The 14470-nt window shown below is 44.6% G+C and overlaps 1 protein-coding gene across 8 annotated transcripts in view; it reads right to left on the bottom strand.

Annotated features, from left to right (window-relative positions):
• The window catches only part of JADE3 (jade family PHD finger 3), a 138039-nt gene that overhangs the window by 3157 nt on the left and 120412 nt on the right, over positions 1-14470 (bottom strand). For 7 of the 8 annotated variants that reach the window (XM_058714780.1, XM_058714779.1, XM_058714777.1 and 4 more), the window contains 2 exons: positions 3581-4051; positions 2028-2145 (listed from right to left, as the gene is read on the bottom strand). In XM_058714780.1, the coding sequence (XP_058570763.1) occupies positions 2028-2145; positions 3581-4051 (589 nt within the window). Of the gene's footprint in view, positions 1-693; positions 758-2027; positions 2146-3580; positions 4052-14470 lie in introns of all 8 variants that reach the window. The other variant, XR_009257346.1, reaches the window with a different exon arrangement.

Raw genomic sequence — 14470 nt, 5'->3', positions numbered from 1 at the left:
GCTTATTACGGCACGGTGAGTTCACATACCCACTCTTCCAAATGTCTAACGGGCCCCTGACTTTGATGTGTATGTGCATCACGGGATAGGAGCCGGAGGGGCTGAACAGAGGCTGGGTGGGGTGGGGGTGGCTACAGGTGGGAAACTCAGCGGAGCCACTGCTTGTCGTGTGGCTCTCGACCTCTTCACCCCTGCCCTCCCAGGCTGTACAATGATCACAAAGACTAGTGTGCCACCTCCTACATCCCCATCTCTGCCCCCTTCCACTTCTGAAAAGAATGTCACTGGCAGTGGTTTGGAACAGGGTCTCCCTATTGGGGTGTCTGCGTGTGTGCAGGTGCGGGTATTGCACAGGACTCAGGATGTGCCTGAAAAGACATGTCAGACCCTACCCTCCAATCTCTCCCACCCTTCCCCCAAAGTCAAATCCAAACCCTGAAGAACACAGCATAGGTTTTGGTGGACGAAGAGCATGTGAGTATGTGTTTTAACTTGGCAACAGAAGAAATGGTAGCGGGTGGTTCCTGTGTACTTTATGCCTGTAACCTCAAATAGTCTCCTCACTGTGAACGTCCATTATCGAGGGGTGGGCGGGGCAGGTTTTGCGGTGGCAAGGCCAGCAGAAAAGAATCATGACATTCCTGCCAGTGGCCTGCTTTGGGCTCGGCCTGTGGAGTACTGGCAATCAGTTACCTGGTTCTGTCATCCTACGATCACTTTTAGAACAGATCTTCCTTTCGCTATTAGTTTGGGTGCTCTGAAATTAAAAAAGTACTTCTAAATAATTCCTCTTTGCATAGGGACTTAACTTTTCCCCGTGAGAGGATAACTATTAGGTAGTACCTGGGCAACAGGTGTTCCCTAAGGGTGCATGTTGAATACTCACAGCCCCCGTGTTGCTGCCACCTGCTGATACCACAAGCAGTTACGGGGCTGGCACCCACCAATCAGAAGCCACGTGGCTTAGGGGACAATCTCCCTGGCACGCAGGGACCCTCCTTGCCGTCCTTTGGTTTTCTTGGTCTTGCCCATCACAGTGCCTTTGTGGCTGAGCAGCCCTGCCGCCTCCTGCTATAGCATTCTGCTGTGACCCAGGATACTTATAAACACCCCAGAGCCTTCGATGACTACCTGATACCTCATTTCTGGGTGTTTCTCTCACTCTACGGCTGGCCCTTGGCCGGAGCTGGGTTCTGCGCACCCCACACACTGACTCCCGGCTGCCCAGGCTCTGCCGCCAACCTCGGTATTACAGGAGGTACAGGAGGGTTATAGATGTCACTGAATAGGACTGTCATCGCAGCCGAGCTCCCCGTGCTTAGGGCACTGGAATTATGCTCTCCCGTCTCTCTCACTAAGCGGGCAGCATACCCTACAGGCAGGGATTCTGTCTTGCGGACTGCTCTACTTTCTTGCCCAGTTCTTAGTCCACAGCAGGTACTCGACAAATATTAGTAAATAAGAGACAGAACCCAGATCTCCTAACCACTGGCTAAGGTTTTAACAAAATATCGTTAAGATGAGTAACCTTGGAGTTAAATGTTTTTTGGAAACTAGGATTAGGCCCTATTGTATGGATTTCTAAGTCAATCTGACGATTACAGAATAGCTCATGGCTTTAACTAGTGGCCCCTAATATCTGTCTGACACCTAGATTATCCGCCCCAGACCTGCAAGTCCCCCAACCCCACCTTGGGATTTCTTGCCTCATGAGTTGACAGCAAGATGGCCCATGTTACATCAGGGTTGGAGCAGAGCAAATGAGATATTCGACAAGAATTTTAAAAGATTTTTAAGTAAAACAACCGACAGAAAATTTAAATTGTTAAAATGGGATGAAATCAGAGTCTATATATTGCTTAGGACTTTTTTTTCTTTTTTTAAAGTAGGCTCCATGCCCAGTGTGGAGCCTAACTCGGGGCTTGAACTCACATCCCTGAGATGGAGACCTGAGCTGAGATGAAGAGTCAGACGCTTAACCTGCTGAGCCACCCAGGTGTCCCAGGGCATCTTTAATATAAGGTTACCTGCAGCCATTTCCTGGTTGATAAGCTGGACTTGCAAACCGAAGATCTGTTCCTGTATTTTGTTTTGTGACAGTTTCAGCTTCTCTCGCCTGCTTATCATGTAGCACAGATTTCGCACCTGAAAGCCCAATCCCCGGCAAATAGAGATTTTTGTCATGTTACGTGAACCCGACAATTGGAATCGTTTAGCCAAAATTAAGGCAACTAAAACCAAGTGGGGGCACGGGGGCGGTGAGGAGAGAGGACAACACAAAATGCTGCATAAGGAGAGCCACTCTACGGGAAGTCACGTAGCATGGTCCGGCACGGGACTGTGGTTCCCACATTGATCGGCAGCACAAGAAAACGCTCCCAAGCCACCTCCTGAAACCTACTCTCCCTGCAGCGTGATGGGCTCGATGTTTATACGCACAGCCAAACTGGGAAGACCGAATGATGATGTAGTGTTCTGGCCTTCCCTTTAAATTCCTGAATAAAACACTGGCGATGCTGGATCCAGTACAATTTTCTAATGAGCGCTGGACCAGCAGGATAAAGGTCTGCCGGACAGACTGACAGTGGTTTTTTGCTCACACCTCCTGCTCAGCCAAATCTCTACAGCCCCAAGGGTGCGATCCACGTGCTCCTATACTTCCCACCCCACCGGACCGATCATCCCACCTTTCTGTGCCCCAGTTTAGTCATCGGTAAATAGGGCTAACAACAGTACTTTCCTCACAGGCATGTTAGGATTAAATGAGTTAATATTTATGAAATGCTTCGAACAGTGTTGCCACATAGTAAGTGCTATCGATGTGTGAGTTAAATTTTACAAAGTGAGCCAAATCTGTTCCCTTCCAGATTCTGGTAGCAGAGAGAAAAAACAAGCCATCTCTATAATTACACTTGATTATAAATTCTGTAGGGTAAACACAGGGCCTAACTTATCTTTGAATAAGTGAGTTAAACTAAATTATCTGGTATAGAGACTTTCAATCAGAGGCGATTCTGACCCCCAGGGAGCATTTGGTAATCTGGAACCATTTTCTGTTGTCATCATTTGGGTATGTGTTGGGAGGGGGATTGGCTACTGCGTAGAGGCCAGGGACGCTGTTCAACATCTTCCAATGTTCCCCACGACAAAGGACAGTCCCCCCTACAATAAGGAACTAGCCAGCCCAAGATGTCACCAGTGCCGAGTTTGAGAAACTGCTTTTGCCTCAATAAAATTAATTCTTAACTCAGCCCACAGTCTCACGTGTCAGTAAAATAGAGCTGAGCCAATTTAGGCTCAACAGTGAATAAAAAGTAAACCAAATGAGAATTTATCTCAGATTTAAGCTTCATAAGCATGTAAGCGAGGGCTCTCCAGTTCCCTTGAAAGTGACTGCCAAAAATTTAAACAGAGCCCAATGCTCGGGGCCACAATGTAATCAGAAGATAAGCAAGGACACACACACAGAAGCCCACACTATAAATGAGCTGACCTTTAAAAACAGAAACGAAACTGGAAGCGGGGCCTCCATTTCTATGCAGGCTGAGACCTAAACAGTAGCCACAGCTGATCACCTTACCCTCTCTAGGTCTTGGCGTAGATGCATAAACATTCTCATGCGAGTGTGAATACTCTCCTCTTTTGGCTGCACCAGGCCATTTTCTTCATCCTGCTTCGGAGGAAATAATGGCTTATTGAAGTTACTTTTCCGCTTCAGTTTCCAGTAGTTATAGATAAAGTCCACAGCTAGCGTGGGCATCCCCAGTTCTGTGGCCACATCTTCCACGCGGACCAGGGAATAGAACTCCTCCTCCAGCTCCCGAAGCTTCTGCGCCCGCAGGCTGATTTTTTCACTTTTGGCCTGGCTCTGCTCAGTAGCCCTGTGCATGGGGTACTCGGCCTCCCTGAGCTTCTGCCTGTTTTGGCTGTGCTTGAGGCAGTATGACTTGAACTTCACTTCATCCCCCTCATCTAGGATGGTCTTCATCTCTAGGCTGTGCTCAAAGGCACAGGTGACGTGGAAGGCAGTGATGCAGCTTTTCACAGAGCACTGTAGGAAGAAGAGATGCGTTAAGGGGGCAGGGCTGGGGGGGGGGGAAGGGGAACGGCATATCCCAGGGCTTAATGTGAGAGCTGCTCACGGGAAGCAGAGGCGAGGCAGGGAGAAAACTGGCCCTAAACTGACTATGACAGATGCTTTACAAGTAACTCAGGAAATCTGCTTGTATAGAAAACAGAAAGAAGAGGCAAAAAAAAAAAAATAAATAAAATTCAAACTCCCCTTTAGCTTGGGCCTGAAGTTTTTCTCAGAAGTCTTCCTTGGCTCCTGTGAAGAGTCATGCTGTACCTTCTCTGTGGCCCTCACGTCGCCTTACTATATGCTTCTATAGTAGTACTTTTTACAGTGTACCTACAGTATCGTGAGCGTCAGAACCCTGGCCAGAGCTCCTAAAGACAGAAGCCGTGTCATTCATCTTTGCATTGCCATCAACTATTGAACAATCAGGTGCTCAAGAAATGCTTGTAAACAAACAAAAGAAAAAACGAAGTCAATATTGTTGCCAGAGTATCTACTGGTTCTAAAAAGGTCCCAGGAACTCCAGTATCTAAGCAACCCAACTTCTTGAATTGTTCTTATAGAGCTGTGCTGTCTGACATGGTAGCCAACTACCCGTAAGTAGCTGTTTACATTTAATTTAATTACATATACAGTATGCACATGTAATTGGGGCGCCTGGGTGGCTCAGTCGGTTAAGTATCCGACTCTTGATTTCGGCTCAGGTGATGATCTGTTTGTGAGTTTGAGCCCCACGTTGGGCTCTATGCCGATAGTGCAGAACCTGCTTGGGATCCTCTCTCTCCCTCTTTCTCTGCCCCTCCCTCACTCTCGTAAGTGCATGTGTGTGCACTTTCTCTCTCGCTCTCTCAAAGTAAGCTTAAAAAAATAAAACGATATACAATTAAAAATTCAATTCCTTAGCCACCCTAGCCACATTTCAATCATACTGGACAGCACAGATTTCCATCACTGCAGAACGTTCTAAGGAACATTAGGGCTACAGACAATCTGAAATTCAGTTTGTAATGTTTTGCCATTTATAGATGCAACACATTTGTTAAGTATCACTGCATAGCATGTACTGAGGATTCATTTACAGGGCAACAGAGTAGGAAGAGCCGGCCCATGACTGCTGTACTCCTGTGTTTTAGTTAGTCTCAATTGCCATTTGTTATGGTTACAATGCTATAGCTTTCCTTCCAAAGATTTTAAATACATGGGAGAGAAAGATGGAGGATTTGTTTCTAAAAATAGTGGAGAATTCCCATGGTGAAAGCCAAGTCTCAAGTCTTTTGGAAGCCTGAGTCTGGAGGGCAGACCGCCGAATTAACTATGTGTTGGGGGTTTGTGATAACTACAAATAGGGAATGACCTCAGATACAAATAAAGACTAAAAAATGCAAAACCTGACAGGTCTCCTTCTAATAGACGGAGAAATTCAACACCTAAGAGAATACTGGCAACCATCAAAGCTTTAAAGGAGGCAGATTGCATTTAAGCCAATTTTACAGGATAAAGAATTCCAGAGATGAAATATAATTCTAAGATCATCTTATCCAGCACCGCATTTATCACTGCTTGTACGTGCCTCTAGAGTCCCTGGTTTTCTACCTCCACTGCCCTGCCCCCCAACTCCTTCTACTTTTCAAGTAAGTGGTAATCTAGCCACTTAAACTACATTCCTAAGACAGCCCACCCCAGCTTTGGACAGTTCTATTGGAAAAGATTGTTACCTTACACTGAAATCTGTATCCTTAAAATGTCCACATATTTGAAAGGCCTTATGATAATGAGGATGATGAAAGCCAAAAATGTACTTTTATCTGGGCACCTTGTGTTATCACTCGGCTGAGACTAGCCAGTCATTTAAAAAACAAGAAGCAAAAGGCATTCTTTAGCAGAAGATTAAAAGTGTTGGGTATAGTGCTCTTTGGCTGTTTAGTAACTGATAAAAATGCGGAAAGAGAAAGCAAAAGGACCGTATCCTATTCAAGGGGATGAATGTGTAACATAAAACTACTACTGATCAGAAGCTGAAAACAGAGCATGTGTCTCAGGTCACATTTATAGACTGTGGAGACGTAAATATAAATTAGTCAAAATAAAAGACAATACACAAATAAGAACTGGGTGCTTAGATGAAAAATGGAATACATCCTTACGGAACTCTGCCATAAAATCCACCTGGTCGCAAAAAAGGTCATTCTATGATGCTTATAGCTGAAGGTCGCTGTGTTTTGGTGGTAAAGGAGAAATGCCAACCAAGTTTTGGTGCCAAATACCTATTTATCTTTTTCCAAATACATACACTTGGAATATTCTAGTAAACAAAATGCCTTTATATATATATACATCTCATTTATTTCTACTGTAACCACTTAAAGGTGACAGAGAAGGTATATATTATGCCCATTAAAATAACGCTTTACTGAGATACCAGAAAACTTTTTTTGTGCCAAAAAACTCACGACTTTTAAGTATACGTTTCAATGGTTTTAGCATGTTTACAGAGTTCTGCAACCATCACCACTACATAATTCCAGTACATTTTCTTTTCTGGTGTTGTTTCAAGTTTTTATTCTAGTACATTTTCATTACCTCAAAAAAGAAATCTCATGCTTACCTGCAGTCACTTCCTGTTCCCAACCCCCGCCCCAAGCAACCACTAATCTATAGGCCTATTCTGGACACTTCATAAGGAGGGATCATACATGTGGCATCTGTGTCCGGTTTAGCATGTTCTCAAGGCTCATCCATGTCATAGCATGTATCAGAATTTCATTCTTTTAAAAATATGGGAGGGTGCCTGGATGGCTTAGTTGATTAAGCATTCGACTCTTGATTCTGGCTCAGGTTATGATCTCATGGTTCATGGGATCGAGCCCTGTGTTAGGCTCTGTGCTGAGGAGTGAGGAGCCTGCTTGGGATTCTCTTCCCCACCTCTCTCTCTGCCCCTCCCTCGCTGTGTGTGTGCTCCCTCAAAATAAATCAACTTAAAAAAAATTAAAATGTGGCCAAACAACATTCCGTTGTATGACTATACCACATTTGTTTATCCATTCATCACTTGATGGGGATTTGGGTCGTTTTCAGTTTTTGGCTATTAGGAAATAATGCTGCTATGAGCATTTGTGTACAAGTTTTTATGTAGGCATATGTTTTCGTTTCTCTTTGGGAAGGTGCATTAAAGGATTAACCTTGCCCAAAGAAAGGTTTGGCCCTTTGCCCCCAGCTACTAAGAGGTGACCTCTAAGCCTATGGAATGTCCTGACTTAGAAGAGTGTCTTTGTTTATCAGGGGTCCCAGGACCATGTCAGATAGCCTATGCTAACAATGTGATTTATGGTGGAGGCTTTGAGCCACATGGTATCAGCCTGACCTCTGGAGGGACTGGAGGCTAAGGTCAGCCATTGCGGGTGGGTCACTTGTGTCTAAGTGGCCAACTCCTAATACAATCTCTGAACACTAAGACTTGGGTGAGCTTCCCTGGTTGGCAATACTCTGTGTATCATCACATGTCCCCGGGGGTGGGCGGGGGGAGAAATAAGCACTGTCCACAAGACTCCACTTGGGGAGGACAACTAGAAGCTCCATGCCTACTCTCTCCTGGACCCCTGTCCTATGTGCTTCTTCCCCTTGTTTTTAATCTGTATCCTTCCTTTCACCGTAATAAACTGTAACCACTAGAATGGCTTTTCTGAGTTCTTTGAGTCCTTCTAGTGAATCATTGAACCTGAGGGGGGTCTTGGACACCTCTTCAACTGCAAGTATACGCTTTGAAGTGGAATTGCTAGCTCATATGATAATTCTACATCTGACTTAAAACAATTTTTTTTAATGTTTATTTTTGAGAGGCAGAGAGAAGACAGAGCACAAGTGGGGGACGGTCAGAGAGACAGAATGAGACACAGAATCCAAATCCAGGTTCCAAGCTGTCAGCACAGAGCCCGATGCGGGGCTCAAGCCCAAGGACCGCAAGATCATGACCTGAGCTGAAGTCAGATACGTAACTGAGCCACGCAGGCGCTCTTACACCTAACTTTCTGAGAAATTGCCGAACCGTTTTCCATAGTGGCTGCACATTTTATATCCCCACCAATAAAGCACGAGGGTTCCAATTTCTCCACATTGTTATTGCCTGCCTTAAAAAATTTTTTTGTTTTTATTTTATTAAACATTTTTTTTTTAATTTTAGAGAGAGAGAACAGAGGAGAGGGGCAGAGGGAGAGAGATAATCTTTTTCTTATTTTAAAAAAATTTTTAAAGTTTATTTTTATTTATTTTGAGAGAGAGAGAGAGAGAGAGAGAGAGAGAGCGAGCACGAGTGGGAGAAAGGCAGAGAGACGGAGAGACAGAATCCCAAGCAGGCTCCATGCTGTCAGGACAGAGCCCGACATGGGACTCGAACTCATGAACTTTGAGATCATGATCTGAGCCAAAGTCAAGACTCAGATTCCCAATGGACTGAGACACCCAGGTGCCCCTAATTTTGTTTTTGAGAGAATCTTTGTTTTGGGGGGAGAGAGAGCACAAGTGAGGGGCAGAGAGAGAGAGAGAGAGAGAAGCAGGGCTCGCCTGAAGTGTGGTTCATGCTTACCTGAAGTGGGGCACGAGCTCACCCGATGTGTGACACTTGAACTCATGAACTGTGAGAACATGACCTGAGCCAAAATCAGATGCTTAATGACTGAGTCACCCAGATGCCGGTGGGGGGGGGGGGAGGGAGAGAGGGAGAGAGGGAGAGAGGGAGAGAGGGAGAGAGGGAGAGAGGGAGAGGGAGAGGGAGAGGGAGAGGGAGAGGGAGAGGGAGAGAGAGAGAGAGAGAGAGAGAGAGAGAGAGAGAGATCTTAAGCAGGCTCCACGCTCAGCATGGAGCCCGACACAGGGCTTGATTCTACCACCCTGGGATCCTACCACCTTTTTGATTATTATCACCCTAGTGAGTATGAAGTGGTATTTCACTGTAGTTTATGTATCTTTAAAGGAGGAAAAGGAATAGTTTTCTGTATATTTTTCAGAAACTGTAGAAAAGAAATGAGTTGGGAAATATTTTGTCACCCCCAAAAAGAACATAGCGTGTCCTCCTCAAAAGGGGATGACACACGCCTGGAACCCCAAGGACCTGGTCCATATGTCCTCAGCAGTTCCTGTCTCGCTGCAGGACAGTGTCCATTTGGTTGTCTTTAATCCCCAATAATCTGTGAACAGACAAATGGGTGGTACCACAGCAATTCTGTCAAAACTGTGTCACTGAAACAACGTCCTAAATGGTTCAAGCCAGCCTACCAAACTTCCTCCAGCCACTGTATATTTAAACTCCGGCACCAACGCTGGCCATCAGCCCTTCTCACCTGTTGTCCCTAAGGGTCTGCAAGGTCTGAGGGGAGATGTCACTTCAGTGTTAGTTAACTTTTCCTGTGTTTATATCTGGCCTCCCCTAATAGACGACAAACTCCTGAAGGCAGGGGCCAGAAATGCCTTAGAATAAGAACAGTGTGTACTGAACCAAATTTGGAATATTTGAAAAAAATATTCAATGTAGTCACTGAGTAGGCCTCTTTGCATTCCCCCACTTGTTGCAAATTTTCATTTGTTGTACCAAATGTTTGAGGATTCTACTACTCAGTCTGGCTGGATGAGTGCTACGGCTGTCCATCGGCAAAGTCAGATGGACTCCTGAGAATAATAAATGAAGAACAAAACAAGTACAATTACTTTCACCGCTAACATTTACTGAGTATTTGCTATCTGTTGGGTACTGCACTGCACTCTTTACCACCTTTATTAAGTAGGTACTATTATCATTTCCATTTAGAGATATGAAAACTGAAGCACAGATATGGCAGGTAACTTCCTTAAGATGGTATAAAAAGCAAGGGGGTGGAACCGAAACCTGAATCCCAGGAGTCGGGCTCCAAAGGTCATATGTTTAACCACTGTTCTTTCTTTCCTCTTAGGGAAAACCTAAAGCATCTGGCTCTAGGCTGAAGGGGGCTTGAACATAAAACATGTGAGGACCCTACAGAAATTCCGGAAAGCCAGCTGTCAGAGGGACTGTGTTCAAAGTCTAGGCAAAATACAGAGCTGTCTGAGGGCATCTCATTTGAACCCAGTCTTTATGATCTGGTTCAGGATTATCAGAAGACTTCATGCTCAGGAGAAAGGTTCTAGCTTCCAGATATGGAAGCTATAGATACTAGCTAGTTTAGACCCCCAAACCCACCAGTGTTGGATTCTATCCTTCCCCAGGGAATGTTCCTAAATCAAAAGAAGAGAATAGTTGCGTGTATTCCCACTGTTGGAAGACAGGAAGAATAAACACAATTCACGGATAGTTAAGAAATTTCCAGAAAAAGTTAATAAAGCAAAATACCCCAAGATAGGTTACTAATCACAAAGACCCTTAAATAAACTTCCCAAGAACAATGAGGCTAATAAAACTTGACCCCTACTGGGGCGCCTGGGTGGCTCGGTCGGTTGGGCGTCCGACTTCAGCTCAGGTCATGATCTCACGCTCCGTGAGTTCGAGCCCCGCGTCGGGCTCTGTGCTGACCGCTCAGAGCCTGAAGCCTGTTTCGGATTCTGTGTCTCCCTCTCTCTCTGCCCCTCCCCTGTTCATGCTCTGTCTCTCTCTGTCTCAAAAATAAATAAACATTAAAAAAAAAAACAAAAAACTTGACCCCTACTGAATTACTGTGTTTGGTTACTGTGTTTTTGATTCACATACAGGGAACAAGATGTTAAATTACTAATGAGTTTGGAATTAACTTTACTTAGTGGTGGTTTAAAAGGAAAAAAAAAAAGTTTTGGTCTTTTTTCCCCACCAGAAAACCAGATGTCAACCACGGAAAACAAAGGCCATTCTATTAGTATAAGTAGAATGTAGGTGGAAAAAACTACACACTTCAGCAGATCACCTGAAGTTCATTCCCTCTCACCTGGAGGGAGGGTCTTTCATACAGCCCGGTACTCACACCACACTTCCCCAAACCACAAAACTATTTCACACCTCTTCTCTTCTCAAACCTCTGGACCTCACTCTCAGCTGATGATCCTGCTTCCTACCTCACTGAGGAAATTAAAACACTCGAAAGAGTGCTTCTGCAGATTCCCATTGACACATCTACTTAATACTGCACCTACACTCTACCTTCAAGGCTGTTACCAGGGAAGAACTATCAGCGCTCCTGCCCAAGGCCACCCCTCCGTCGCACACTTCACGCCACCCTCTCTCACCTACTGAAAACCGCACTCCAGCAGTTTTTCCTCTGCACTGGATCACTGCCTTTCACGCAAGTCCTAGATGTTAACAAGTATACATACAGACTCGGTATTTCTTCTAACCTTAAAGGAAAGACCTCTTTACCCCACTTTTTCAAACTGTTCCTCACTCCCTTCTTTGCCCTGACCTTTAGTGACGTAGCTTTTGCTGTCACTACTGTACCTAGACTGTTCCTCCCGATCACCAGTAATCACGTTTGCTACATTTAGGGGTCAATCTGCAGTCCTCATCTTACTTCAGTAGCCTCTTTCCACCACAGATCTTTCCCTCTCCTTGAGATGCTTTCTTCTCTTCATTTAGAGGCTGCTACACACTCTCAGTTTTCCTCCCGTCTCCCTGCGGGCTGCTTCTTCCCCATCTCCTCTGCTGCTTCTTCCGCCTCTGCTGGACTTCTTCACGCCGGAATGCCTCAAGGCCCAGGGCTTGGCATTGTTCTCCCCTCTATCTACACTCACTGGCTCGGCGATCCTCCCCGGTCCAGGCTAAAGCCATCTATGGGCCACTGGCTCCCAAATGCAGGTCTGCAGTCCAGGCTTCCTCCCAAACTCCACACTCACACAGACACCTGCCAGCTTGACATTTCCACAGGATGTCAAGTAGATACCTCAAACCTAAGTGTCTAAAACCGGACTCATCATCTCTTCCCCCAAATCTGTTCTCCTGCAGATTTCCCCGTTCAGTTTGTGGCAACTTCACCCTTCCCACCATTTGGGCCCCAAACTTGGAAGCATCCCCAACTCCTATCCTTCTCTCATATCTCATATCTGATTCAGTCAATCCTGTTGGCTCTCCCTTCAGTATTCACCCAGAATCTTAGCACTTTTCACCACCTCCAGGGCTACCACTCTAGTCAAAGCCACTATCACCTCTCATGGATTACTGTAACAGCCTCCTAACTGCTTTTCCTCTTTCTAACCTTCCCTTCCTATTCTATTCTAAATACAGCAGCCGGAGCCTATTTTTGTTTTTAACGTTTTAAAAAAAATTTTTGAGAGAGATAGAGCTTGAGCAGGGGAGGGGCGGAGAGAGAGGGAGACAGAGAATCCAAAGCAGGCTCCAGGCTTTGAGCTGTCAGCACGGAGCCTGATGCGAAGCTTGAACCCACGAGCCCACGAGCCGTGAGATCATGACTTGAGCCGAAGTTGGACACTTAACTGACTGGGCACCCAGGCGCCCCAGTCTATTTTTTGTTTTTCACCTTTTACTATGGAAATTTAAAAACCTATATAATAGCATAGAGAATACTATACTAACCCCCATATACCATCGCCCAGCTTCAATAACAATTAATGTATGACCAATCTTATTTCATGTTTCTTTAACCTCCCATAGCACACTGCCCCCTGGATTATTTTGAAGCAAGTACTAGACATATCATTCCACAGAGTGATCCCTTAGAAACATAAATCAAATTATGTCACCTGTCTGCTCGAAGCCTGCCAATGATTCCCCCTTAAGCTCTGAGTAAAAACAAAAGATTTCATGAGAGCCCCGGGGGCTGGCAAACTATGGCCCACAGACCAAATGCAGCAGCTGTTTTTGTGTGGTCCAAGAGCTAAGAATGGCAGCTTAGGATGTTTTTACATTTTTAAATGATGTAAAAAATAAAAATAAGAATATTTCAGGGCGCCTGGGTGGCTCAGTCCATTAAGCATCTGACTTCAGCTCAGGTCATGATTTCACAGATTGTGAGTTCGAGCCCTGCGTCGGGCTCTGTGCTGACAGCTCAGAGCCTGGAATCCACTTCAAGTTCTGTGTCTCCCTTTCTCTCTGCCTCTCCCCCACTCACACTCGGCCTCTCTCTCTCTCTCAAAAATAAATAAATATTAAAAAATTTAAAAAATAAGAGCATTTTATGACATGTGAACGAATATGAAATTTAAATTTTAGAGTCCATAATGCTTTACTGGAATAAAGCCATGTTGATTTGCTAAGTATAGTCTCTGGCTGTCTTTGTGCTCAAGGCAGAATTGAGTAGTTGTGTTAGAGACTATATGACCTGCAAAGCCTAACGTGTTTATTATCTGGCCATTTATAGAAAAAAAACCCCTGCTTACTCTTACCTTAACCAGTCAAGTCCCCATATGATCTCTCTGATATTCACACACTCCATTCCAGCCTCAATGGCCTCTTTCCTGTCGCTCAAATAGGCCAGACACACCTCCCATCTCAGAGCCTTTGTACTGGCTGATCCCTCTGCCTGGAATATTTTTACCCAAAATAACTGTGTCGTTTTCTCTCACCTTCAAACCTTCCAAGTCTTTTCTCAAATGTCACCTCTATGAGCCCTACTCTGACCACTCGTTTTAAACAAACCTGTGACACATGCCCCCTGCCCCACACTCTCCCTCTTCCTACCATACTCCACATTCTTCCTTTCCAGAGCACTCACCATTTTCTAAACGCTATTTAATATCTATTTCTTATTCTCTATTTCTCCCAACTCAAATGTGAGTTCTTTGTTGGCTCACTGAGAAATCCCAAGTGCCTAGAACAGTGCCTGGCACACAATCAGGCGCTCAAATATTCCTTATAAGGAATTAAACAAATGTAATTCCTTGTAAGAAAATTACGAGTCTTAATTTGGTAAGATCTTTACAAAATACAGACTCTAAACTCTAATAAAAATAAGAACGATTGCCCTGAAGATGAAAAACCGACTCCAGAATGTTTTATCCATCCATCAATCTAATATTTACTGTCTGTCCACCATGTCAGGGGTTGGGGGATCTAAGGAGGAAACAGTCTGAGCTCACAGTCTATAAGGGAAGATGAAACTCAGATAAATAACTCAGACAACGTGGCAGAATGTGGCAATGTGGGGCTGTAATGCAAATTCAGGTCGGCTAAGGTTAAGGCCAGTGTTCTCTCTCACCACAGTCATGCCACCAATTACTAACTATTCTAAAAAACCATCCCTTGAAATAGCAAAGATAGGAGAAAAATGCAGGTACCACAATAATGAAAATAAGTAAATTAATGGATATAAATTCAATGTGCTATTATAAAAGGACTACTAATAATTATAAAAACACGGAAAATCTTTTCTTGTTTTAGTGGGGAGAATGCATGTTATAAACAAATCTATGATACCATTAAGTATGGATATATTTATTCAGTAAGCACTA

The sequence above is a fragment of the Neofelis nebulosa genome, chromosome X (genome assembly GCF_028018385.1).
Source record: "Neofelis nebulosa isolate mNeoNeb1 chromosome X, mNeoNeb1.pri, whole genome shotgun sequence".
NCBI lineage: Eukaryota > Metazoa > Chordata > Mammalia > Carnivora > Felidae > Neofelis > Neofelis nebulosa.
The sequence above is the reverse complement of the archived record's forward strand: the minus strand, read 5'-3'. Positions and strand labels throughout refer to the sequence as shown.